Source organism: Jaculus jaculus, chromosome 11, assembly GCF_020740685.1.
Source record: "Jaculus jaculus isolate mJacJac1 chromosome 11, mJacJac1.mat.Y.cur, whole genome shotgun sequence".
Taxonomy (NCBI): domain Eukaryota; kingdom Metazoa; phylum Chordata; class Mammalia; order Rodentia; family Dipodidae; genus Jaculus; species Jaculus jaculus.
The window spans coordinates 83917342-83943469 of NC_059112.1; the positions used below are offsets into that span (position 1 = coordinate 83917342).

Genomic DNA, 26128 nt, shown 5'->3' on the forward strand with positions numbered 1-26128 from the left:
GCTGGGATATAACACCATGTAGGCATATGCCTTTAAAAGGCTTGACATATGGTCAAGCATACACAATGGCCAAGGCATATTATTATTATAACCACGATTCAGGACCCCTCATGTAGATGAGATCATTGCATGGAGTGTGCCTGCAGGTTCAAGCGTATAGGATATCACTGTATGTAGTGTGTCGACATGCTCATGTGTAGATGAGATCACTGTATGGAGTGTGTCTGCATGTTCATGTGTGGAACAGAGCACTGTATAGAGTATGTATGCATGCACATGTGTAGATGAGATCTCTGTATGGAGTGTGTCTGCATGCACATGTGTAGATGAGATCCCTGTATGGAATGTGTCTTCTGCATGCACATGTGTAGATGAGATCCCTGTATAGAGTGTGTCTGCATGCACATGTGTAGATGAGATCACTGTATGGAGTATGTCTGCATGCACATGTGTAGATGAGATCACTGTATGGAGTATGTCTGCATGCACATGTGTAGATGAGATCACTGTATGGAGCATGTCTGCATGCACATGTGTAGATGAGATCACTGTATGGAGTGTGTCTGCATGCACATGTGTAGATGAGATCACTGTATGGAGTATGTCTGCATGCACATGTGTAGATGAGATCACTGTATGGAGCATGTCTGCATGCACATGTGTAGATGAGATCACTGTATGGAGTGTGTCTGCATGAACATGTGTAGATGAGATCCCTGTATGGAGTGTGTCTTCTGCATGCACATGTGTAGATGAGATCCCTGTATGGAGTGTGTCTTCTGCATGCGCATGTGTAGATGAGATCACTGTATGGAGTGTGTCTGCATGCACATGTGTAGATGAGATCACTGTATGGAGTATGTCTTCTGCATGCACATGTGTAGATGAGATCACTGTATGGAGTGTGTCTGCATGCACATGTGTAGATGAGATCACTGTATGGAGTATGTCTTCTGCATGCACATGTGTAGATGAGATCACTGTATGGAGTGTGTCTGCATGCACATGTGTAGATGAGATCACTGTATGGAGTATGTCTGCATGCACATGTGTAGATGAGATCACTGTATGGAGTGTGTCTTCTGCATGCACATGTGTAGATAAGATCCCTGTATGGAGTGTATCTTCTGCATGCACATGTGTAGATGAGATCCCTGTATGGAGTATGTCTGCATGCACATGTGTAGATGAGATCACTGTATGGAGTGTGTCTGCATGCACATGTGTAGATGAGATCACTGTATGGAGTGTGTCTTCTGCATGCACATGTATAGATGAGATCCCTGTATGGAGTATGTCTGCATGCACATGTGTAGATGAGATCACTGTATGGAGTGTGTCTTCTGCATGCACATGTGTAGATGAGATCACTGTATGGAGTGTGTCTTCTGCATGCACATGTGTAGATGAGATCACTGTATGGAGTGTGTCTGCATGCATATGAGTAGATGAGATTACTGTATGGAGTGTGTCTTCTGCATGCACATGTGTAGATGAGATCACTGTATTGAGTATGTTTGCATGTGCGTGTGTGGATGAGTTCACTGTATGGAGTGTGTCTGTGAGCACACTCTGTATAACCACCCTGTATCTTGAATAATGTCTCAGCTCTACTCCTCTTTGAACAGCCACCGTTGTCTGTATGTGTACTTCATGGGCTTTCTTCCAGCTCTGATCATCCCCTCCATGAATTGCTCTGGTGTTTCCAGCTCCTGACACACCATCTAGCCCACTGCCAATATGTTGGAGTTGGGCTCCACATTCCAAATTCCCACTAGCTGGGGACCAAGCTTTCAAAACACATGAGGCTATGGTGGACATTGTATAGCCTAACTATCACAATGAACTGGTGGACTTTATTTTAAATAATTTATTTATTTATATTTGGGGGTAAAGAGAGCAAGATTTAGGGTGTGGGGGAGATGGAGGGTGAATGGGCATGCCGGGGCTTCCAGCCGCTGCAAACAAACTCCATACACATGTGTCACCTAGTGCTGCTGGCTTATGTGGGTACTTAGGAATTGAACCTGGGTTTTTATACTTGGCAGGCAAGCACCTCAACCGCTAAGCCATCCCTCCTGTCCACCTGGTGGATTTTTGGTCAATATTTATATGAGAGAGATCATAGTGATTTGTTATTGCACATGTAAAGTGGCTTGCTGAACAGCAACAGATAAACGAAATAGGGACAAAATAAAGAGCAGCAGCTAAGAGCTCCTATGAACACAGGTATCAGAGACACTAGCTTAGAGTGAGGCACAGGAAGCAGTTGTCAGTCTCTCTTCTACCTTTCTGACTGAGCCCTAAAAGTAAATAATTTGAGGGCTGCTCTACTGGATTTCTAAATATAAATATTTGCTGCATAAATGCAAATGATTCTGGGAGAGATAATACTAGAAATCAGAATATAGTAAGTTCTTTCTCTGTAGAGCCAGATAGTAGACATTTTCACTTTGTGAACTATTATAGTGGCTGCGGCAACTACTCAACTTGGGCTAGTTAACACAGACAATATGTAAATGAATGACATGTTTGTATGCAACAGACGTTACGTACGAAACAGGTGGTATACTTGTAGTTTGCTGATTCCTGTTCTAAACAGTTACTTTTATTGCCCACAGAACTGTCTGGTTATATGGCTTGATTCCAGCATTGAACTTGGTTAATTTCCAACTCCAATTCTTTCTGCAAGTCCTATCTTTCCTTTGTAGGTTTCTCCTCCAGAGGCTACCTCAAGGCCCTCTCTCTCTCTTTAAAAAAAAATATATATTATTTGTTTATTTTTTGAGAGAGAGAAAGAGAGAATGGGTGCACCAGGGCCTCCAGCCACTGCAAATGAACTGCAGATGCATGTGACACCTTGTGCATCTGGCTTACGTGTGTCCTGGGACATGGAACAGAGGTCCTTTGGCTTTTCAGGCAAATGCCTTAACCAATAATCCATCTCTCCAGCCCCTTAACATACATACTCTTGGCAATTACATCCATTTAAATGAATTTTTGAAATATCATTAGACCAATGACTATGAAATTTCTATCTCTCTCCTTCTCAGTCCTTTACATTTTATGTATTATTTATTTTTGTGTGTTTATGTAAGTGTAGGTGTGTGTGTGTGCCATGGCACATGTGTGGAAGTCAGAGGATAAGGCTAGGGTTGGTCATCGCTTAGCCACTGAAATTTGAGGCAGGATTTTTTGCTCTGGATTCCAGCTCTGCTTTTCTTTGCTGCATTTGCCATGAGCTTCAGGGAAATTCTCATTTTGGCCTCCAATCTTGTAGTCAGTGTCAGCATGCTGGTGTTCCAGAAGCCCACCATGGCTTCTGGCTTTTTACATGGTCTGGCTTGCACTCAGATATTCAACTTGACAGGCAAGTGCTTTATCCACTATGCCATCTCCCCAGGCACTCTATTTAATATTTACCTGGAACTTTAGGCTTTATACTTTCCTTTGGGTATCTTGACAGCATCCAATTTGAATACACTTTTCTGCCTATTATAAACCTGTGGTGTCTGTCCTCTAAATCCATCCTTCTACAGACAGCTATCTTGCTGGGGCTAGTTGTCCACAACCTCATCTCTGCTCTGCCAGCTGTCAGTCTCTGTCAAAAGGGACACTTGGGCTGGAGAGATGGATTAGCAGTTAAGGCAATTACCTGCAAAGCCAAAGGACCAGGTTCAATTCCCCAGTACCCATGTAAGCCAGATATACAAGGTGGTGCATGTGTTTGACATTTGTTTATAATGCCTGGAGGCCCTGGCATGCCCGTTCTCTCTTTCTCTCCCTGTCTCTCTAAAATAAATTTTCTGTTTGCTTCTGTCTGCCTGTAAGCATCTCCTCAGAAAACCATTTCCAATCTATGCACATTGTTTTCTCTAGTCATAGCTGAATCTAGTTTCTCCAGAAGTTAGAGATGTAACTCTCTCTGACCACTGCCCTCCTCACCGTTCCCTACAGCACTAATGGGTTATTGTGTCTTCCTCAGAGGTCTGTGTCCCAGCCCTTCTAGAATCCTCCTCTGAGCTCAGAGACCCAAGGAGTGGCTGAGTAACACTTTATAGTAAATGTGTGAGTTTTGACTTAGCACAGCCCCTCTAAGTTTCTTAGTTTTAGATATTCTAAGCTCTCCGTTGTCATTCTCCAGGTTGAGGTGGCTTCTTTCCTTCTTCAATTTCCTAATTAACAACTTCATAGTAAGTTAGACATTCTTATATTAAGTTCCCATCCATTACCTTGTATGGCTTCTGTCTCGTGACTGCACTCTGAAGGAGTTAATGCTATTAGTAAAAAGCTGCCCCATGATAGTTCCTTTCCTTAGTAACTGAAGACAGCAGGGATCCTACCCTCTGCCTGGTTGCTCAAGTACACACACATACACAAATATACATACATACACATACATATACAAACACACACAAACACATATATATGTATATATAAAACATATATATGCATATATATGCTCTTTCTTTGGTTTTTCGAGGTAGGGTCTCACTCTAGCCCAGGCTGACCTGGAATTCACTATGTAGTCTCAGTGTGGCCTTGAACTCATGGCGATCCTCCTCCCTCCACCTGCCAAGTGCTGGGATTAAAGGTGTGTGCCAGCATAGCTGGCTGCATATGCCTGTTTTTACTAGCATACAAACAGTTAGGTTGTATTTCAAATGACTTGTATATTCTTTTCTCACCTCTTTTCTTCCATCCCTTCTCCCCTTGTCCTCCTTCCACCATAGACTCCTTTGCATTTTCATACCACATGCTTCCTTTTGTCCCCTCTACTCTTATCACCTCTTGTTCCTATCTCGAGAATAGTGTATACTAACTTTTCTCACACACCTCCTTGTTTACTTCATGCAAGCATTAAAAGCTAAGGATCTGCATATGAGAGAGAACAATCACATATGAAGAAGAACACATGCTTTTGCTGGGGCTCCAGTTATCTCAGTGTAATCTTTTCCAATTCTATTAATTTTCCTGCAAATTTCATAGTTTCATTTTTCTAACAGCTCAATAAGATTCTGTCATGTAGATGTGCCACACCATCACTGCCCATCCATTAGCTGATGGACTCTAGGTTGATTCCATTTCCTAGCTATTGAGAATAGTGCAACAAGCAAAGATCTTGATGCCATCTTTAACTTTGCCTTCTTTCAGCTTCCACATCCCACCAGAGAACAAAGACTAAAGCTTGTCTTCCTGAATATCACTTCTCTCTGTTTCCCTCCTCTCTGCCCACTGCCCTAGACTGTACTGTTACCATGCCTCCTGAGATACCATCACCCTTTGGTAACTGACCTTCCTTCAATGCCTTAGCCCCTGGATCTGCTCTCACCACAGCTCTGAAAGTGTACCAAAAATAATTTCTAGGGCTGTAGAGATGGCTTAGTGGTTAAGTTGCTTGACTTCAAAGCCTAAGGATTCATATTTGACTTTCCAGCTCCCATGTAAGCCAGACGCACACGGTGACACAAGTGCTCAAGGCTGCAATGCACACAGGATGGTGCACGTGCCTGGAGTTTGATTGCAGTGGCTGGAGGCTTTGGCGCACCAATTCTCTCTCTCATAAAAAGTACAAAAAAGGGCTGGAGAGATGGCTTAGCGGTTAAGCGCTTACCTGTGAAGCCTAAGGACCCCGGTTTGAGGCTCGGTTCCCCAGGTCCCACGTTAGCCAGATGCACAAGGGGGCGCATGCGTCTGGAGTTCGTTTGCAGAGGCTGGAAGCCCTGGCGCGCCCATTCTCTCTCTCTCCCTCTATCTGTCTTTCTCTCTGTCTCTGTTGCTCTCAAATAAATAAATAATAATAAAAATTTAAAAAAAAATACAAAAAATATTTTCTAGATAAATACTCTCAGAAACATCCTAAATCCTTCTCTTATTCTATAAATTCTTCTTCTATTTGACTTTTCTTTCCTCTGTACTTCATTCTGAAATACCTCTTTATTTCTGTCAGTTTTCAATGTGCCAGCCTTTCTTTACATACTTGGTAGAAACTGGTCCCTTCACTTGGAAATCTCCCCTTTCTCCTGGATAACTATCACTAGTCCTTTAAATATTACAGAAATTCCATAGAAGTGTCTTTCTGATCTCCCATATCACGCTATTCCCTGCTATTTCTACAGGTCATGGAACATCTGCCTTTTTCTGTCACATTCAGTAAACTGACCAAGTGCTGTCCAGGGGCACAGCCAACTCACATGACAGGGACTGCCTCTTCTACTCAGCCTAGTATACCTAATGCCAAGTATCTCCAGGAGAGTAAATATTCAACAAGTATCTGAAAATCCTGTTGGTTTCTGACTTCCATGTGTACCCCAGAAGCCCTGAGTTGATTTCAGAAGACACGTTTCCCACATTTCCTCAGCAGCACCAGGGTCCCTCAGGACTGCCCATGTCCTCTTGAGCTGAAGGTTTCTTAGCTAATTTTGCTCCATTTACACCTCCTGACTACAGGCTCCCCTTGTGGGACCTGGCAGTGATGGGAAGAGACCAAATGGGCAGTTGGGTGATCAGAACTTGCTACCTTGAGGTGGGCAGGAGCCCCAGCGTCACCAACTCTTGCGGCTTTAGATCACTGCATTCTATGGTGTCGCACACAGGTGAGAAAGCCTCTGTGCAGGTGACTTTACACGTCAGAACCAGTGAAGACATGCTATTTCTACGCGCACCACCCCCCCAGCAAAATAATGCAGCCCTTATTCCTCAAGTAACAAATATGGGGGAAATAGTTGGAGAATGGATTAAAATAATGAGGAAAAGGCTTTCAAGTGATTGTTAGAAATAGTGAAGCAACAGATAATTTCAAATGCATAAGAAAATGAGCATGAGGGTGACAAAGGCTCGTGGGAGCATGTGACTACAGTCTGTTGGAGGGGAAATAGACCTGAGGTTGCCCATTAAGTAAGTCCCTCTTTGATTTTGGTTACATTTCCAGCTCCCTCCCTCTGCATTCACTTCACAAAGAAAGCACACACACAAACAACCTGAAGAACTTCCATTTCTTTTTATCTTCTAAACAGATTTGACCCGGGGTGGACATTTTCTTTGAGGATAATGTATCTCTTCCCTTCCGCTCCAAGTTTTACCTTTTGCATTGTATTCCACACACGTTCTTTTTCACTCCTTCTTCCTTCAAGGGTGTCCATGGCATCTGCCATTAGTGACTGCAGCTGTGGCACCAAGATAAAAATTATCAGTGTGGCATTCACACAGAAATAACTTCTCTAAATACACAGATTAAAACCCAATTAAAAAATCATTTGTACGCTGATGGTTTTATTACTCATCTCTCCTACAATGAACACCACCTTAGCTTTGTGTCAGTCATTACTGAGTATTGCTGCAGCTATAAAATACTCAAACAATGAAAAGATTCCTCTTGAAAATTTGTAGGAGACATATAGGCTTTAATGTAGGAAGTGGTGATGTTTTGTTAAAAACAGATTTGGGTTGTAAAGAATGAAGGCAGTGGTTAATTCTCCCAGGAAATGGCATGTAGTACATGAATGCATTTTAGTATTTTCTCCCGAGGCTAATGTATCATAATTCGAGGCATCCTGCAAAAGCTCTCCAGAGGACAATATGAAATTGTGCTGTTTTATTGCCTCTTAAAGAATCTTGCTCATTTACTCTTTTACTATTCTTTGTTAAAAATTTGAAACAATGGATTGCAGAGATGGCTTAGTGGTTAAGTGCTTGCCTGTGAAGCCTAGGGACCCCAGTTCAAGGCTCGATTCCCCAGGACCCACGTTAGCCAGATGCACAAGGGGACGCATGCATCTGGAGTTTATTTGCAGTGCCTGGAAGCCCTGGCATGCCCATTCTTTCTCTCTCTCTATCTCTGTCTGTCGCTCTCAAATAAATAAATAAAAATAAACAAAAAATTTTTTAAAAAATTTTGAGACAAATTTCTTTCCCTCTTCTCTTAGTTCTCATTGAAACAGCACACCATGCCTACCAAAAACTCATCTGGCATATTCCAATTGAAAATAACCTGATAAACCAGGAGTTCCAACACTTAAGACTTAGAGGCAGGTGAAGAAGTTTGAGGTCAACCTAATATACAGCAAGACACCATCTCAGGAAATAAGAAAATACAATCTTATATGCAAGATGTTTATGTGGCTGTATCAGAACATGTGATATTTAAGTTAAAACCTCTTTTAAAAATGCTAGTCCCTGGGGCTGAATAGATAGCTTAGCAATTAAGGTGCTTGCCTGCAAAACCAAAAGACCCAGGTTTGATTCTCCAGGACCCATGTAAGTCAGATGCACAAGGCGGTACATGAGTGTGGAGTTCATTTGCAGCAGCTAGAGGCCCTGGAGTGCTTATTCTCTCTCACCTGACTCACTCTTTTCTTCTTTCCTTCCCTCCCTCCCTCTCTCCCTTCTCTGTCTCAAATAAACAAACTATTAAGAAAATGCTAGTTCCATTCACTGTGGTATAGAAAAGTATGAACCCTTAGATTATCTTTCTGTGCTTTTAGGTACCTTGGCACTTGAGTAGAAAGGCAGGGAGTGGTGTCACTCCAATACCTGACATTGAGCAGCCATTGCTTACACTGTCCCACAAAGGTCTTACTTGGGTTTACTGTCTAGGCTAACCCATGGCTCTGACATTCTGAAGTAACATCTACTACTTAAGGTGATGAAATCTTGCAAGTTACATTTTGTTCAAATACCTGCCTTGCACAAAGCTCTCTTGTTCTAATTTTTCTTCTACTGTTGGGTGGGCATATAAATTATGACACTATCCCATGAAATATCACATTTAGGTTGCAGATACTGAAGAAATGATGTTTGGAAGGTATGTCAATAATACTGGTTTGTGTTAATTTGTGTGTGTGTGTGTGTGTGTGTGTATATATATATATATATATATATATATATATATATATATATATATATATGTATTTTTTTTTAAATCAGTATTTTGAGGGATGACAGGTGGGGAATCCCACAGATACAAGTATTGTTAACAAGTCTTAACTATAGAAAACTCCCCTGTATATTTCATTTAAACGTTGAGTGTGCTTTTCAGGGAGACAGGATCAACACTTTCCTGGATTCCTAAATTAACATTTTCTTTGCTTGTTCTTATCTCACAGGAGTATTAATCATCTGAAATTGGCTGTAATGTGCACTTTGAAAGCTCATATTTACTACACTGTGGAGCACTTTAAGAGTGGTAGGGTAAACACACGGCCTTTTAGAAGGCCTTCTTCCACATGCTGCCAGAAAGGGTTAGAAAGCATTATTACTAGCTTTGACTTAGTAGTTCCTTGATTAAAAGGCTTACTTTGTGGTTTTCATCTTTTGTATGTGTTGTTTTATTATTTGGCCAGGCATACCATTTTATGTGCTTACTCTCAATATCATTATTTATTTAATAGAATTTAAACAAGTTGAGGATGGACATTATAAATGCTGGTAGCTCATTTCTTAGTCACATCTGTAAAAGCTCAAAGAGGGAGGGCGCCTTTAGTTATCTGAAAATTAGAGGTAATCGGATTGGGCTTCTCATTCTTGGGATGTGAATTCTATTCAGGTCTATAATTAGTTTTAGCTACTCTCAATTAAAGTTTCAAAGTGTAGAGTCCTTTCCTATAACACATTAGCATCACCATACCTTTTCTTGAATGGACGACATATGGTTTAGTAATTATTTTTCAAATGAAGTGCTATAATTTCTAATATTAATTATAATGATAGCATACACATCTGTTTGAAGATTGTTTCTGAGCTATTTCTTTAAGTAGTTTTCTTTTTTTTAAACTGGGTCTGTATAAGATTAAAATGTTTGATTTTCCAAGTTCAGTTAAAATAACCTACAGCTATTTTTACTAAGAATATTTTCCTCACAAACAACCCCATATGTTCTTGATTTACTTAAATGTACTAGAGTGTGTGTGTGTGTGTGTTGGCACTGCCAACATATGGTACTACTGAAGGAGAAAACAAGAATAAGATAAGATGCCCTTCTCCCTGTCCTGACAAAACTGGAACTAGATCTGACCCTGTCTCGTCCAAGATGGCTGCCTGCTGGAGACGCGCCAAGCAGGACCTTTCTGCTTCCTTCCCAGCTCAGCCTCTCCCGGTTGGCCTGAATTACCGCACGCCCTCCTGGCTCAGGTTAATCACGAGGGCCGGCTCTCTTTTTCCTGTGACCCCGCCTGGACATGCACGTGGATCTGTCTCCCCTTCTCAGCCCCGTTGGGAAGGGGAGGGTGCTTCCTCAGCATGGGCATTTTCCTACTTGCCTTCTGTCTGCGTCTTGCTGCATGGTGCTTTTTCACTTGATTACATGTATGGTTTTTCTTTGATTTCTGGCTCCTTCTCTATATCTTAATCCTCTCTGGTGTTTTATGCGCAGGGGTCTTTGGGTTCTATGCCTAGCTTCCCCATGTCGTCCTGCGTGGAGGAGATGCTCTCAGCCTCCTGGCCCCTTTCCAGCGCCGCAAGGAGGCGCTTTCTCCTCTTCCTTCAGTCTTTCAGCTAGCCTCCTCCCTGGACCTTAATTTCCTCTATAATAAATGCCATAATTTATGATTTCTTCCAAAATAAACTACATAATTCTTAACTTACCCTTCTCCAGGTCTGTTTTATCAATTTTTTGTTAAAATAGGTAAGGACCCAAGAGGTGGGGGTTCATAGTCCCTCCCTGAACTAAAAATCTTGCATCAATTCTGGAGGTAATTAAAACTTAAAACTCTAAAGACCATTTTATAGAGTACTTTTCTTTCTTTCTTCCTTTCTTTCATTCTTCCTTCCTTCCTTCCTTCCTTTCTTCCTTCCTTTCTTTCTTTCTTTCTTTCTTTCTTTCTTTCTTTCTTTCTTTCTTTCTTTCTTTCTTTCTTTCATTCTCCCTCCCTCCCTCCCTCCCTCCCTCCCTCCCTCCCTTCCTTCCTTCCTTCCTTCCTTCCTTCCTTCCTTCCTTCCTTTCTCCTTTTTTTGCTTGTGGGTATGTGTGTCTATTTATGGTGTGATATGTGTGGAATATACACATGTACATGCCCTGGAGGTGTCCCATGTGCCTGCCCAGTGGCTGAACAGAATGTCTGGTATCTTGTTCTATTGTTCTTCTGCCCATTCTTTTATTTTAAAATTTTTAAAATTTCTTTCTTTATTTATTTGAGAGAGAAAGGAGAGAAAGAGGTAGAAAGAGGGTAAGGGAGGGAATGAGAAAGAGAATGGGCGCACTGGGGCATCCAGCCACTGCAAACAAACTCCAGATGTGCCACCTTGTGCATCTGGCTTACATGGGTCCTGGGGAATCAAACCTGGGTCCTTTGGCTTTGCAGGCAAACACCTTAACCACTATGCAATCTCTCCAGCCCTCTTTTATTTTTTTAAAAAATATTTTATTTACGAGAGAGAGAGAAGAGAGAATGGGCATGCCAGGATCTCTAGACACTGCAGATGAACTCCAGACACATGTGCCACCTTGTGCATATGGCTTATGTGGGTCTTGGGGAATTGAACCTGAGTCCTTAGGCTTTGCAGACAAGTGCCTTAACTGCTAAGCCATCTCTCTAGCCCACTTCTGCTAATTCTTGTTTGAGCCAAAGTCTCTTAGTGATACTGGAACTTTTTGCTTTTTGCTTTTGTGAGCCTGGGGGAAGGGTACTCCCCATTGTGGGACTGGGGTTACAGGCACACATGGCCCTTTCCAGCTGTTTTAATGGGTTTTGGAGATCCAAGTTCAGGTGGTTTCAGGCCCTTATGTGTGCATAAGAAGTGCACTTAGTGACTAGCCATTTTTCTAACCTATAAGGCTGTTTTTCTACATAACTATCTCTTTTCTTCTCTTCCTTATCCATTTCAGAAAATCATACATTATCATTTTGGAATTTAAGAAAAATTCTTAAAATTTCATTTTATATGAAACAAAAAGCTTGATCTATAATGTAAATAGCCAGCCCTTTCCTATGCTTTTAAAAAGTACTTGCTATAAATAGAAATGGAAACTAGTCAATGTGGGCAAAAAAAAAAAAAAAAAAAAAGAAAAGAAAAAAAAAAGACTTCCCCCACTGCCTCATTTTCTAGTTTCTTCCTTAGGGTTGGGAGTTTTCCTTCGGACCATATTTATCATCACAAGCTTTTCCAGACCCTGTTATTCCTCTGTTGGCTCAGGGCCTGCAAAAGCCTTAAACAAAGACAAACAAACACTTACCAAGTCCACCTCCTGCTGACTGATGTCCTGTAGATAGGGAACAGTTGCCAGCTCTGCCATGGCTTGATTGAGGACCTGGGACTGCTCCTTCACTCTCTGCAGCTGGCTGAGGAGGCTGGCATACTGTAGCTTCTCCATCACACCTGAGCATGCCCGGAGACACCCCTGGCATTGCAGAGGAAAAGGACATATTTGGGATAAGGCCACAGAAACAGACAGCTTGGGGACTGAAGTCAGCACTTGGCATGATACACTTATGTCTTCTGAAAGCAAGGGTATCTAGTAAGAGGATGTTTCTTCTCATCAGTTCAGAAGTGGTCCATACATTTTGCTGAGTGGGTGTGCATATGTGAAAGGTAGCTCTTTGCAGGGCTGTTGATATGGGTTCACCTGAGTTAGGGCTCTAGGCTGACTGGGAAAAGCTAGCACTTACATTGTACTGGTGCACCCCTAGCTGGCAACTCACCGGGATGTGCCCCATAAAGGTGAATTTTCAGAGCATCACATGCACTGAGAATTTTCTACTATGTTGTTTTTAAAAAGTTAATTAATTAATTTGCATGTGTGACCATGTGTGCATGGGTGTGCTAGGACCTCTTGCTACTGCAAATGAACACAAGATGCTTGTGCCACTTTTTGTGTGTATATTATGTGAGTGGCTTGTAACTTGAACCTAGGCCTGAAGGTTTTGCAAGCTATCTTGCTTCTATAAAGATAATTTTAAAAAAAAAATTTCAAGGTAGGGTCTCACTCTAGCTCAGGCTGACCTGGAATTCACTCTGTAGTCTCAGGGTGATCTTGAACTCATGGTGCTCCTCCTACCCCTGCCTCCTAAATGCTGGGATTAAAGGTGTGCACCACCACACCTGGCTAAAGATATATTTAAAAAAAATTTATTTATTTATGTGCAAGTAGAGAGAGGTAGAGAGAAAGGAGACAGAGAGAATGGGCATGCCAGGGCCTGTAGCCACTGCAAATGAACTCTAGATGGATGCCCCACTCTGTGCATCTGGCTTTATGTGGGTACTAGGGAATCAAACCCAGGTCCTTAGGCTTTACAGGCAAGTGCCTTAACTATTGAGCCATCTTTCCAGCCCCATTATGAAGATAATTTTGATCCAGTGTAAATTAAAAGCTGTGCTTTTCTTTTCCTTTTTCACTGGATGGTGTGTACACTGTGTGTTTTCTGTAGCTATTCACTCCAGCTCCAAGAGTCATTTTAGCAATGGACATCATCATCTTGAAATTGACCACTGTGTTCCTTTGTAAGGTTCCTTGGCCCCATAATCTATTGAAATCTGGAGTTTCCTATACATGAGGCAATTTAGAATAAGGTAGCACTCTTGTGTATTTGCTTCTCCTGCCTACAGATTTCTTTAAGAAGTTTAAGACAAATTGCAATGGTTGATGGGAGACAGAAAGCATATTATAAATCTCATGTTTACTTTAGGAATAAGTACTCTGACATAAAGGGGTATGTTAGCATCAAATGAAAGCCTTGGGTGTCTGCTGGGTTTGGAGCATGCTGAGAGATGAGAAGTCTCAAAGGCACAGAGGGTGACTGAATTCCACACACTGGTGCTTATAAGGGATAGGCCGGTGACCACCACACTACCACCTTCCATGAAGGGGTGAATGCCACCATCTATGACGGGGTGACTGCCAGCCTCTATGACAGGGTAACTTCCACCCTCTATGACAAAGTGGCTATAATTATCTATGGCAGGGTGATATGACCTTTTATAGCAGGGTGGCCACCACATTTTCTGGCAGGACTTCTAGTCAGCTGGAGCAGTTTCTTCAGGATTGTTTGTAACATGGTGCTTAGCACAGTCCTGTCTGTGAGCGAATCGCCATGTCTATCTGTTTGTCCAATCACAAATTCTGCAGATCCCCCCCCCAAAAAAAATAGCCAAATATGTGGAAGAGAAGTTTAGGAGCACACTCCTTCCAGCTCAGAATCTGATCAGGGCTTTTATGGCTCGTGAAGACTGATGAAACAGTCTTCTGAAAGCAGGTCTATGAATTTTGTTTCCAAAAGAAATTTTCCTCTAAAGAGAAACAGTTGTTAGAAACTAGCCTAGTCAAGCTCACCTGAACTTGAGCTTGAAATCAGAAAGCGGAGTTTTGAAATGTCATGGCCATAGTTTGATTGATGGCGGCCTGTAGATGCTGACATTTTTCTAGAATCTGGGAAAGAAATGAAGGTTGGGTACTGGTGCCTCACTTTTGCTTCATTTCTCCCTAACACTTGTCTTTATCATTCAAGTAATGCCTTCTATTCTCACTAATTTATCTGTTTTGATTAGTTATTTATGTGGAAATCTATAAGCCTCCAGGAATGATGATTCCAAATAGTGGATTTGCGATCCCTTGCCTTGCCTACTATTCAGTTTCAGTGTAGAGGTAAACAATGGCGTACTGTCAAGTGGACGAAAGCAACTTGGAGGAGAAACGGTTTTCTTTCTGAAGAAAAATTGCGTTCTTTGTCCTTCTCTAAAAGAAACAATGGGGCTGCTTGTCAGAAAGTGTTGTAGCGACTCAACTCTGAAGACCAGAAACAACTGCAGCTTGCTTGGGAACATGGCCTATTAGTGTAATTTTCCAAAACATCAGGAAAATAAAAGCAGGGAGGGCAATGTGTTTTGTTAGCCTGATTGCTGGATGCATACCAAAATAGGAATGCTCTGTAGGAATAAGATACCAGGGCAAGAACAGAACTGACTACTGATAGCCATCCACTCTCCCTCTCTGTTGAAGTCAAGAGCAGTTTTAGTAGTCAGAGAACTGTAAATTCCTTTTTTACATATGCAAGTCAAGGGTTTCTGAAAGACCAGGTGAAAAAGGTGGGCATCAATGTCTAATGCTCGTGGGAATGTCTGAATGCTGTGGCATTAAGAAAATTTAGGAAACAGTGAAGGATGAAAGGATTAGCTTAGACGTCTAGTGGTAGAAAAGGCTAAATCAGAATCCCTCCCAGTGAGTTGTTAGGAGCCGTCTAAGGGTTCCTTAGCGGCTGGAGAGGGTGTAATAAAGTGGCAAAGACTGAGCCTAAAGCCTCATCTGGGTGCAATGAAGGTTAGGCAAGTAGCAACTTCAAACAAAGGCTTCGGTCTGAGGACTCCCCAAGACTTAGTAGCAGTTATGGGTAAATGCTGGATAGACAAGTGGCATTGTGTAGTGCCTCAGAATGGCAGAGCCCAAGTGTCAAATCTATTTCTACTTGGCATAACATATAAAAACATTCACTGCAGGAGGTAGGGGAGAGAAGTAGGAAGCACTTATTACTGTCCAGTTCAAATGAACACATGTAAGCATTCCTTAGGATTCACTTGGAAGAAGGTGAAAACAAAATTAAGGAGGGATTAAAACCATGGTCAGTGAGGTCATTTTCTGGCAAGTCATCCTGTGAAGGAGGCTGTATGCATGGCAAGAGATTTTTATTTTAAGTTTTAAGCTTTTGGCCCAAGAAGCTCGGTATGTAAGGGCTGAGACTGACAGCGGCTAATGAGTTGAAGAATGGAAAAGCAGAGAGCATCCAGCAGCAATGAGAAGTCACTAGGACCAAAGTCCTGACAAGGGAAAACACACCATCACAACAGGGATGCTGGCTGACCCTGAGTGGGGTTGGCATTCTGTGGGATTAGAAGCCTCCAGGACCATGGTGAAACATACAAATCACAAATTTACAAAATAACAGAGCTATCTTTGTTTGCCAATGGGGTATGTGCCTAGAAAAGTCATCGGTACAGATGAGTAAAGGACTTGGGAGGGTTGCTCAGTGGGTAAAGTACTTGCTGCCCAACTGGGTTCTGATCCCCAGACTCCATGCAAAAGCCAGAAGCTGTCATGTGCCTCTGCAATCCCAGTGTGCCTACAGCAAGAATGGAGGTGGAGACACAAGTATTTCCTATAAGCTTGCTGACCAGCTGCCTGGTGAACAGAGCAGTAAGCAATGAGAGGCCTGCCTCAAGTAAGGGGCACGGTGAGGATGGAAACTCCAAGTTGTCTTCTGACCCTCATGGCATGTTTTGTGTAAGTTCTGTCTCCAGGAAAGATCAAATTTTTATTTCAAAGTGATGATTCTTAGTGAAAGAAAACTGGAATACTATCCTCCAGTTCTGATTCTGAGTTTTAGCTCCTAATCCCTAAACTGTGTGAACTTTTTTTTACCATTCCAATTCATGGCTTCCTCATTGGTAAAACCAAAGTGACACATTTCACCAAGTTGAGAGGGTGAAGTGAGATCATGTGAGGGAAAATGTTCTTTTACATTGCACAGCATCATACACGGGACTCTCCTGACACCCACTTCTAAAGTGAGACCTCTTGAGTGCCGTCGTCAGCTATATAATAGCCAGAGCTACACTGCATTGTTTAGAAAATGTTTGGGTTAAGAATATTTCTTGGCTCTGGTGCATGGCAGGGATTTAGCAGCAAGAGTGATCTGTTAGCTTTAGGAAAAAAAAAAACTTTAATATTCTATTTCTTCTATGTTTCTTTTGTGGCAATCAAAGACATGTTTCCTTTATTTTAGTGGAAAGTAAACACTGGACTATGGAAACATTCATTGTAAGAGGTAGGGGAGAGAAGTAGGAAGCACATAGTACTGACAATTTCAGACATGCATATGTAAACATTTCTTATGCTTCACAGAACAGCCTGTGAAAACTAATTAATAAAAAAACTTTATAAATTGGAAAAAATTCCCCTATTATAATTTAATGTACTGTCAAATTAGCTTCTTTCCAAACTTAAGATGAGGAGAAGATATAATCCTATTATTTATAAGGTAGATAAATATCCAATACATTTAAGGAAGAGGTCATATGAATTCTTGGCATTGATTAGGTATGTTAAATGTCTACATCTTCATTGTCATATATGTGTCTTAATAAATGCAGTAATACCTAAAATACTATTAATGTGGTAATATCTACAAATTTTATGATAAGTTCTGGTCATAGTATTATGCCAAGTATGTCTATTATCATTTGGGTATTCTGTAGATATGAATGCTAAAACTTTTAAAAAAAATTGCTCATTTTTGTTTATGTACTTGAGAGTAACAGACAGAAAGAGAAGGAGGGAGGGAGGGAGGGAGAGAGAGAGAAAGAGAGAGAGAATGGGCACACCAGGGTCTCCAGCCACTGCAAACAGCTCCATATGTGCATGCCCCCTTGTGCACCTGGCTAATGTGGGTCCTAGGGAATAGAGCCTCGAACCAGGGTCCTTAGGCTTCACAGGCAAGTACTTAATCACTAAGCCATCTCTCCAGCCCCCCATTTTACCTTTTTTGCATGCATATGTGTGTGTGTGTGTGTGTGTGTGTGTGTGTGTGTGTGTGTGTGTGTATGTGTGTAATGTATGTATGGTGTGGTGTGTGATGTGTGTGGTATGTGATATGTAGCATATGCAGGGTGTGTGTGCATGCATACGGAGGCCAGAGAAAGATGTTGAGTATTCTGTTCCTAGAGGTAAGTCTCTCCTTCAACCTGGAGCTGCTGTCCATCAGTGAGCCCAGCAGTTCTCCAGTCTCTACCCCTTCACTTCCTTCTTATGGACTTAGGGTACAGATGTGTGTGGCCATGCCCAGCTTTCTATGTGGGCTCTGGGGAGTTAAACTTGCACTCGTTGGCCAGAAAGGCCCTCATGCTTGACTGGCAAGTGCTCTTAACTGAAGAGCCATCTTCCTAGCCCAAATGCTCAAGGTTTTTAAACAAATTAATTAATTAATTAATAATTAGTTAGTTTTGGGGGATAAACAGTGCCTGCCACTGCTAACAAACTTCAGGTGCGTGTACTGCTTTGTGCATCTGGCTTTATAATTGGTAGTGGGGAAATGAACCCAGGCCACCTGGCTTTGCAAGCAAGTGCCTTTAAACACTGAGCCATCTCCCTAGCCTCCAAATGCCCAAGTGTAAATGTATTTTATTTTGATATTCCAAAGCCATTTCCACAAAAGGCCATTGTCAAAATCATTTATAAAAATCTCTGAACATACATGACAGAAAGTGTATCCCTTCACTATTGGGCTTAGATGAAAATGTGGATGTTCCAAATGGAGACTCTACCTTAGTGGACAAGTCATGTCTTAGTCAACATATTAAGGATGACTAAAAAAAAAATCTAAATTTCTTCAGGATTAATTTCTTGACCCAGGCATGGTCCCTGTGTTCTAAATGGAAGTGTTTTGGATTCTGGTCCTGTTCTACCAATGTGCAGGAGGTTGATTACTTCATGGTCAGAGCTTGTGGTCACTGAGACCAGCCCTCCTGGGGACAGCAGATTTGCTCCATGGCTGGAGATGGCATCTCTGTTCCTGCCTGCATGAGATATGAGCAAGCCAGTGATCTAAGGAAAGTGGGTTGAGGAAGAGACTTTGAAATCCACAGGATGCTAGTGATATCTTCATATCAGAAGAACGATGCACAATTTCAAAGACCACAGCATACGTAAAGGAAAAGATCTATGAAACAGCCCTTTGGTCACAGCAAACTGAAACCCATATGAATAAAGTGTCTGTGGCTCTGGGTGCTTACAAAGTCCTTCCACGTGGTTGTGTGCTTCTGGTCTCATACCAGGTATGTGAGGTGAACCTGATAGATATCAGCACGTTTTGTGAACAAGAAAACTCAGCTCAGGGGCTCAGTCACTTGTCAGCTTACATGTGCAGAACCCAGCCTTGGGCAAATATCTGTGTCTGTGAGTTCCACAAACTAGGGAAAAAGTAAGGACCATGTAGCACCTATACCTTCAAGTGGATGACACTTGAAATCCAAGCAAAAAAAACAAAACAAAACAAAACAAAAAAACATACCCAGCAGGAACGTGAACATACCATTGAGAAGTGCTTGGGTCACAGTCAGAGATAGTGGATAGGAATAATTTCTAGTCACAGGTTCATTCCTTGCCTCATTAAGCTGGGTTACCTTTGCAGGCAGTTTAATTCAATCTTGCTTTAGAAGCCGTGACTGGTGAATATAAAAGCTGAAGGCAGATGTCTGGATTTATCTGTGGTCTTTGGGACCCTTTTAGACCCACTTACTTTAATCGTTAAAACTCTCTGAGAACATCTCCATGATGTTATTTCCCACAGAAGAAAAACAGGCAAGTTGAAGCTCCTTGACATTGCCTAATTCTGCAGAAGACTCACCTGATAGGTCTCAAGCATCTCTTTAATTAGGGGTTTTAAATGTCATTTTCAGCTGCATGAAGATGCAGTCTTATGTAAATCTTAAAGTGGTCAGGACGCCCTTGGAAGGGTGAAAGAGAGCAGCATACACTGGGAAAGCGCACAACTCTGTGATAGGCTCAGCTTGCCTCACACCCCGAGGTTGGAGCCAACAGCAAGTGCCAGGATAAAACAAGCTACAGCAGGCACTGCCTTGAAGATCAAGCACAGACCGAGTCCTGTCACAGTGGCCAGCACACAGGCCCCGCTCGGCTGGCCAGACTCTGACAGACGAAAAGATGCTTGTGCTGGCAGAGCTGCTTCCAACAGCCTGTCAACAGTAGTGATGCCCGTGGATTCTAATTAAGATGGGTAGATAGATTGTGTGTGTGTGTGTGTGTGTGTGTGTGTGTGTGTGCAACACATGTAAGAGGCTGTGATAACGGATGAATTGAAGAATAGGACCCACAATTTGTAGTACATTGAATGTGGTTATTTATTTATTATAGACTGAATGCTTTTGTTATTCTCTCTGGTGGTTCTGAAGGTGAAATGCCCCTGATAGGCTCACGTATTTGACCACTTGGTCCCCAGCTGATGGGGCTGTGTGAAATGTTTAGGTAGTGGCTCCTTGTGGAAGGAAGTGGGTCACTGGTTGGTGGGCCTTGAAGTTTTATAGCCTAGCCCACTTCCTGTGGGCTGCCTCTGCTTCCTGACTCTGGCTGCAATGTGACCTGGCTTCTTGCTCCGCCTGCTATGGTGGAGTGAATCCCCTTGAAACTGTAAGCCCAAATAAGCCCTCTTCTTCCTGAAATGGCTTCCAATCAGCTATTTCATAACAGCAATGAGGAAAATATCTAATATACTCCTTAATTCATAGGCTGTGACCTGGTTTTCAATGTGATGGCTTTTGGAGACGAGGCCTCTGAGGGGTCATTAGGGTAAGAAGATTTTATGAGGGGCCCTTATGAAGGAACTTATGACCTTATAAAAAGACAGGTCAAGGGCTGGAGAGATGGCTTAGTGGTTAAGTGCTTGCTTGTGAAACTGAAGGACCCCAGTTCAAGGCTCGATTCCCCAGAACCCATGTTAGCCAGATGCACAAGGGGGTGCATGCATCTGGAGTTTGTTTGCAGTGGCTGGAGGCCCTGGTGCACCCATTCTCTCTCTGGAGGCCCTGGTGCACCCATTCTCTCTCTTTCTGTCTCTCTTATCTCTCTCTCTGCGCTTGCAAATAAATAAAATATTTTTTTTAAAAAGAAAGGTCAAAACTCTTGTGTTTTCCTTTCTCTGTCATGGGAGCACACAGTGAGAAAGAAGGCAGCTTTCTGAAAGTTGAGAACAGAGCCCTCATTTGAGCCAGACTGCCCACTAAGACAAGGATGGGTTTATTAATAGAAATATAGGGGAGAGGGCTGTAGAGATGTCTCAGTGGTTAATGAATTTGACTGTAAACCTAAGGACAGGAGTTCGATTTCCCATGACCCATGTAAAGCCAGATACACAAGGTGGCGCACACATCTATTAGAGGCCCTGGTGTGCCCATTCTCTTTCCCCCGCCTCTTTCTAAATCTCTCTATGGAATGAATAAATAAATAACATTAAAGAAATATAGGAGAGAGAACTGACAGGAACAAGGCAGTGGGGAGGGACGAGGTTGTTAGTAGGGAAATCAGTAAGAATTCACTTTTGAGTTTGTAATACATAGAATTGTGAATCATACACATGGACTAAGCACTTTACAGCTTTTCTAACTTGCTGAATGATGTCTCTGAGCATGAAAACTGCTGAACAGATGTTAAGCAGCTGCCTCTGATACCCCCTTGCTTCTCTTTCAAAGGTGAGAACACCAAATTAAAGCCACAAGAAGAAAATTTTCAAATTTTCAACTTAGCAACCTTTTGAAAATTATTACAGGTGAGGAGAGCTGCACGCACTGTGGCCTGTTAATGAGAAGTTCTCCTCATGTAATTTCTGTCAATGGCTTAAATTCTGTAAAAGAGCAGCACATACTTTAGGTCATATTTGGGCTTTTTAAGATTGAAAAGTGGAAAAAGCATGTTGTTCTTGGACCATAGATAGTGATTAGATAATTCACCTGAAGGCTGCTCAAAGATCAACTGCAGTGTTTAGAGTGGCATCCAGTTCATTGGGGTGGCTTGGAGACACGAGTTCTAAAAGCTCTGGGCTCTCGCTCTGTGCATGAAATAGCTCAGTACACAAAGCAAGAAAAACATTGTGCTTACTAAAATTTTGCTATTGATTTGAAGTGAGAAATTCACTGTAACCTTGAATTAGATAATAGGAAGGCAAGGAGGGGGGAAAAAAGCTTTTTAGAGAGACATTAGCCCAATAAACACTTGAAATTACAAAGTATAGCACTTTGCTATGTTTTAGAATGTAAAAGGAATAAAACCAGCTAACTTTTTTTTTTTTTCGGTTCTGCAAATGAGATTTACTGTGCATATTTCTAAGTCCCCCACCACTTGCGATATTGGCTCCACAAACTTTCCATACTTCTAGAATTCTCTAATATTTGTACATTGGACAAGAAAGACTCATATACCTACATTCAATTGGGTGCCTCTGATAAAATCCAATACTGGCAAGATTCGCTTCCCCATTGTCTCCATGTGTCTCACTGTTTCTTCTTTGGACAGCAGACTGAAAGGAGTTTTATATTCTAGAAATTGTAACAATAAATTTTTATACTAATTTTTCAGACTTCCATTTCAAAAACACTTTCTGCAGCAAGATATAAACAGACATCTCAATACTAGCAAATACGAAATCTTCAGTACAGAAATGAGTCCCACCCTAGACCATGGGTATAACAATGAAAGATAGATGTGGAGAAAGGCAGAGGAGACAGTGCCCTTTAGAAAGTGTCATTCATTCATTCTGTTTTATTTCTTGATTGAGAGATCTAAGAGACAACCTATAACCATTCACCCATCTCTGCAGTGCATACTTTTTCTGAGCTGTGAAAACATGTTGTCATGAATGTGTCAGATTCTTGTCTTGTTTCTCACCGGTATTATTCAAGCATGCACATGCCATTGACTTTGAATGTAGCTGAAAGCTGTAATAAGCCCCAGAGAATGCAGCACTAGGAAAAAAAAAACCTCACAAATTCTTAATTATGTGTTTACAGTAGATACAATAAAATTAATCTGGTCATGAATTCTGTCTGTAAGTCTGAGACTTCAACTCAATGTAAATATCATTTTGAGTTCTGAAAATTTTAACCAGAATTACTGAACACCACTGAACCATATGAGGAGATTTGAGTGTTTGATTACTTATGTTAAAAACAAGGTTGGTGAGGGCTGGCAAAATTGCTTAGTAGTTAAGGTGTTTGCCTGTGAAGCCTAAGGACCCAGGTTTGATTCCGCAGGACCCATGCAAGCCAGATGCACAACAGGCCCATGTTTCTGGAATTCATTTGCAGTGGCTAAAGGTCCTTGCACACATATTCTCTCTCTCTCTCTCTCTCTCTCACACTCTTAAATAAATAAATAAATAGAATATATTTTTATAACCTGGTGTGATGCCCACACAACTGCAATAGTGGCACACAGCCATGGTGGGGAACCAACTGCTGTTGATTTGGCTAACCGATCCCCTCAGTGGTACAGGACCCATAGCTGGAGCTGGGAAACAAGTCTGAACCATATCCAAACATAAGCCCATTCTCCAATATCAAGCTACCATCAATCATGGGGTACAAGAGGGCCTACACCTATTAAACTCTCTATCAAAAAAGTAAGTGTTATCTCAATTTTCTGGGTGCTAACTTACTCTCCGTTGGAGAATCTGCTTTTCTTTTTCAGATAGATGCAGATACTAAGGAGAGAGCTGCCCCATCATACCTCAAAAGGGGCCCGACTGAAACTAAGGAACATTGGTGAAACAAGTAAGGGTGCTGTTTTCCTGATTAACCGGATACCAGCACAAAGGGGAAGGAGACCAACACAGAGAAAAATCAACTCCTACCAAATCAGAGAGCCAGAGCCTCAGAGGCCCCCAACACCTCAGCACTGAAGCAGACCAAAAATGAACCCAACATGGCTCAGGGAAATTTTGCAGAAGAGGGGGCAGAAAGAATGTCCGAGTCACATGTTGGGTCATGATATGCAGAGACATTTATCGTACCAATAACTGTGGGCTAACTCCACAATGCATGACCCACTGACATCAACAAGGAGGGGCCATTGGGAGGGGGTAGGTCATGGATGAGCCTAAACAATGGTACCAAACTGCCTGTATTTGCTGAAAAGAAAACTAATAAATTAAATTAAAAAATAAAAAAAGATGTTAATATGATGGCAGATAATCCAACAGAATAAAGTGGTAATAGGCTACATTTTTGAATTTATACACTAGTCTTACTGAATAGCTGTCTTTTACATTTACTAATTGGTGATAAAATTCTTGATGCCTATGATGGGCAGTGGTGTGGTGGTATTTGGCATGGAATGGTTAGAGCTGGGGCAGGTGGGCACTCTAGGCCTGTGTGTGTTCTTCGGGGAAAGCTTTCCTGAAATCAGAATTCTAGGTACTGTTAACTAACTCATAAAGACTAGAAACATTCAAAGGAGTTAATTATTACTTTGTATGTGTGGGGGGAGGTGGAGGACGGGGGTTAGGCCCTTTTACAAACTAGGCACTGTGATGTATAAGACCTGAAGAAGAGCACACAGTTCCAACCTTGTATGTGTGGTGTGCAAAGGTTACAGTCACCTGTAAAGATTGGTAGCTTCCTGTTAGATACTTTTTCCAGAAATTTCCCATCTTCTTTGTTTTTGAACCCAATAGTCAGCAGATATTGCTGGGGTTGAAAGGATGACCAGTCAGCTGTCTGAGGCAACACATGGAGTCCTTGGAGATCTGAAAAAGAATGCCATGGAGGTTTTATTGCAGCTTTGTTATTTTCAGGTCTCCATTCCTCCAGTTTAAGAACTGTATTTGGAAAAAAGTGCTAAATATAAACACTAAAGGTTCAAGGTAAAAATAATAAAATAGGGCTGGAGAGAAAGCTTAGCAGTTAAGGCACTTGCCCACAAAGACAAAGGTCTAGATTTGAATCCCCAGGACCCACATAAGCCAGACACAAAAGGTACACAAGAATATGGAGTTCCTTCACAGCAGCTGGAGGCCCTGACATGACAATTCTCTATTTGTTTCTCTCTCCTGCTTCTTTCTCTCTCTCAATTAAATAAATAAATATAAAAGAATAATATAATATGCACCAAAGTGTCAAATAAGTGATACATAATTCATTATATTTTTTTAGTAGTCTAGGCATACATAAAGCTGATGGTAAAAATATTGTTGGATTATGTGGCCATTTTTTTCATCTTCAAAGCAATCCACACTAAGGACCACTTTACAGGCTGAATAATTTTCTCTGCATATGTTTTTGAGAAAATTTGATTTTTATGTCCTTGTTGACTTCTAAGGAAATAACAATAATGTAAAAGGAAAGAGAAACGTTAACCAAGTGAAAATTAAAATATATGGTACTGGGAAAACTGGATATTCACATGAAAAGGATAAAACAAAGTATTATTGCTCACCCTGCACAAAAGTCAAGTCCAAATGCATCAAAGACCCCAAGAGAAGACTTGAAACTCTGAAACAGTGAGAGGAAAACACAGGAAAACTACTTGAAGATATAGGCACAGATTTTCTGAAAAGGCTTCCAATAGCACAGGAACTAACCCCCACAAGTGACAAACAGGATTATATGAAACCAAAGTGTTTCTGTACAGAAAGGACACCATCACCAGAATCAAGAGTCTCTTACAGAATGGGATGAAATGGATGCAACTGGAAATCTTATTATGAAAAATAAACCATACCCAGAAGACAGTGTGGTGGTTTGAATGCAAATGTATGTCCTCCCTAGCCTTGTGTATTTTAAAAAATATTTTATTTATTTGAGTTAGGGTGAGAAAGGCAGACAGAGAAAGAGAAACACACATACAGAGAATAGGTGGGCCTGGGCCTGTAGCCATTGCAAATGAACTCCAGACACATGTGCACCATGTGCATCTGGCTTACGAGGGTTCTGGGGAATCAAACCTGGGTCCTTAGGCTTCACAGTCAAACACCTTAATTGTTAAGCCATATATCCAGCCTGCCTTAGGTATTTTTGGTTAAGCTTGCTACTTAGGTCTTCAGCAGGTCAATCCCTGCTGGAGGAGTTTTGTCACTGGGGGTGGATCTTGAGTCCAGCCCCAAGGTGTGTAGAGAGCCAGTTCGAGTTCTTGGCTGTTTGTGCTTGCTGGTGTTGGTTTTCTGTCTCTGCTGTGGAGTATGGAAGTGACCCAGCTTCCTCCATCATGATGAAGCTCCTCCTGGAATCTGTAAGCCTGAAGTAAACCTTTTCCTCCCATAAGCTGCTTCCAGCCAGGTGTTTGTCCAACAACACAAAAGACAAACTGCAAAAGACAGAATACTGAGTATTTTCTATCATATGCAGAACTAAGATTTAAGGTGTAGATCATAGAACTAGATAGAGGATCATTAAAAGGGAAAGAAGAAATCTGCAACAGGAGAGTAATGGACTACATGTGACATAAAAGCAGAAGGTGGGCTGTTAGTGGGAAGAAAGAGGACCAGCAAGAAGGAGTAGAGGAGCAGGAGAGGTTAGTAGAAAAGAAACAGACATGGTATATAAAAATGTCACAGTGAAGTTTGTTACTTTGTATACTAGTTTAAAAAACAAAAACAATACAAAGAGCTAAATAATTTAGTCACCAATACTTCTGGAAGAAACT

At 41.6% G+C, this 26128-nt stretch overlaps 1 protein-coding gene across 2 annotated transcripts in view; it reads right to left on the reverse strand.

Moving 5' to 3' along the window:
• Positions 1 to 26128, reverse strand: part of Spata16 (spermatogenesis associated 16) — a 333223-nt gene that overhangs the window by 29625 nt on the left and 277470 nt on the right. For both annotated transcript variants that reach the window (XM_004652337.2, XM_045130002.1), the window contains 4 exons: positions 24087 to 24233; positions 21914 to 22026; positions 12170 to 12334; positions 7083 to 7166 (listed from right to left, as the gene is read on the reverse strand). In XM_004652337.2, the coding sequence (XP_004652394.1) occupies positions 7083 to 7166; positions 12170 to 12334; positions 21914 to 22026; positions 24087 to 24233 (509 nt within the window). The remainder of the gene's footprint in view (positions 1 to 7082; positions 7167 to 12169; positions 12335 to 21913; positions 22027 to 24086; positions 24234 to 26128) is intronic.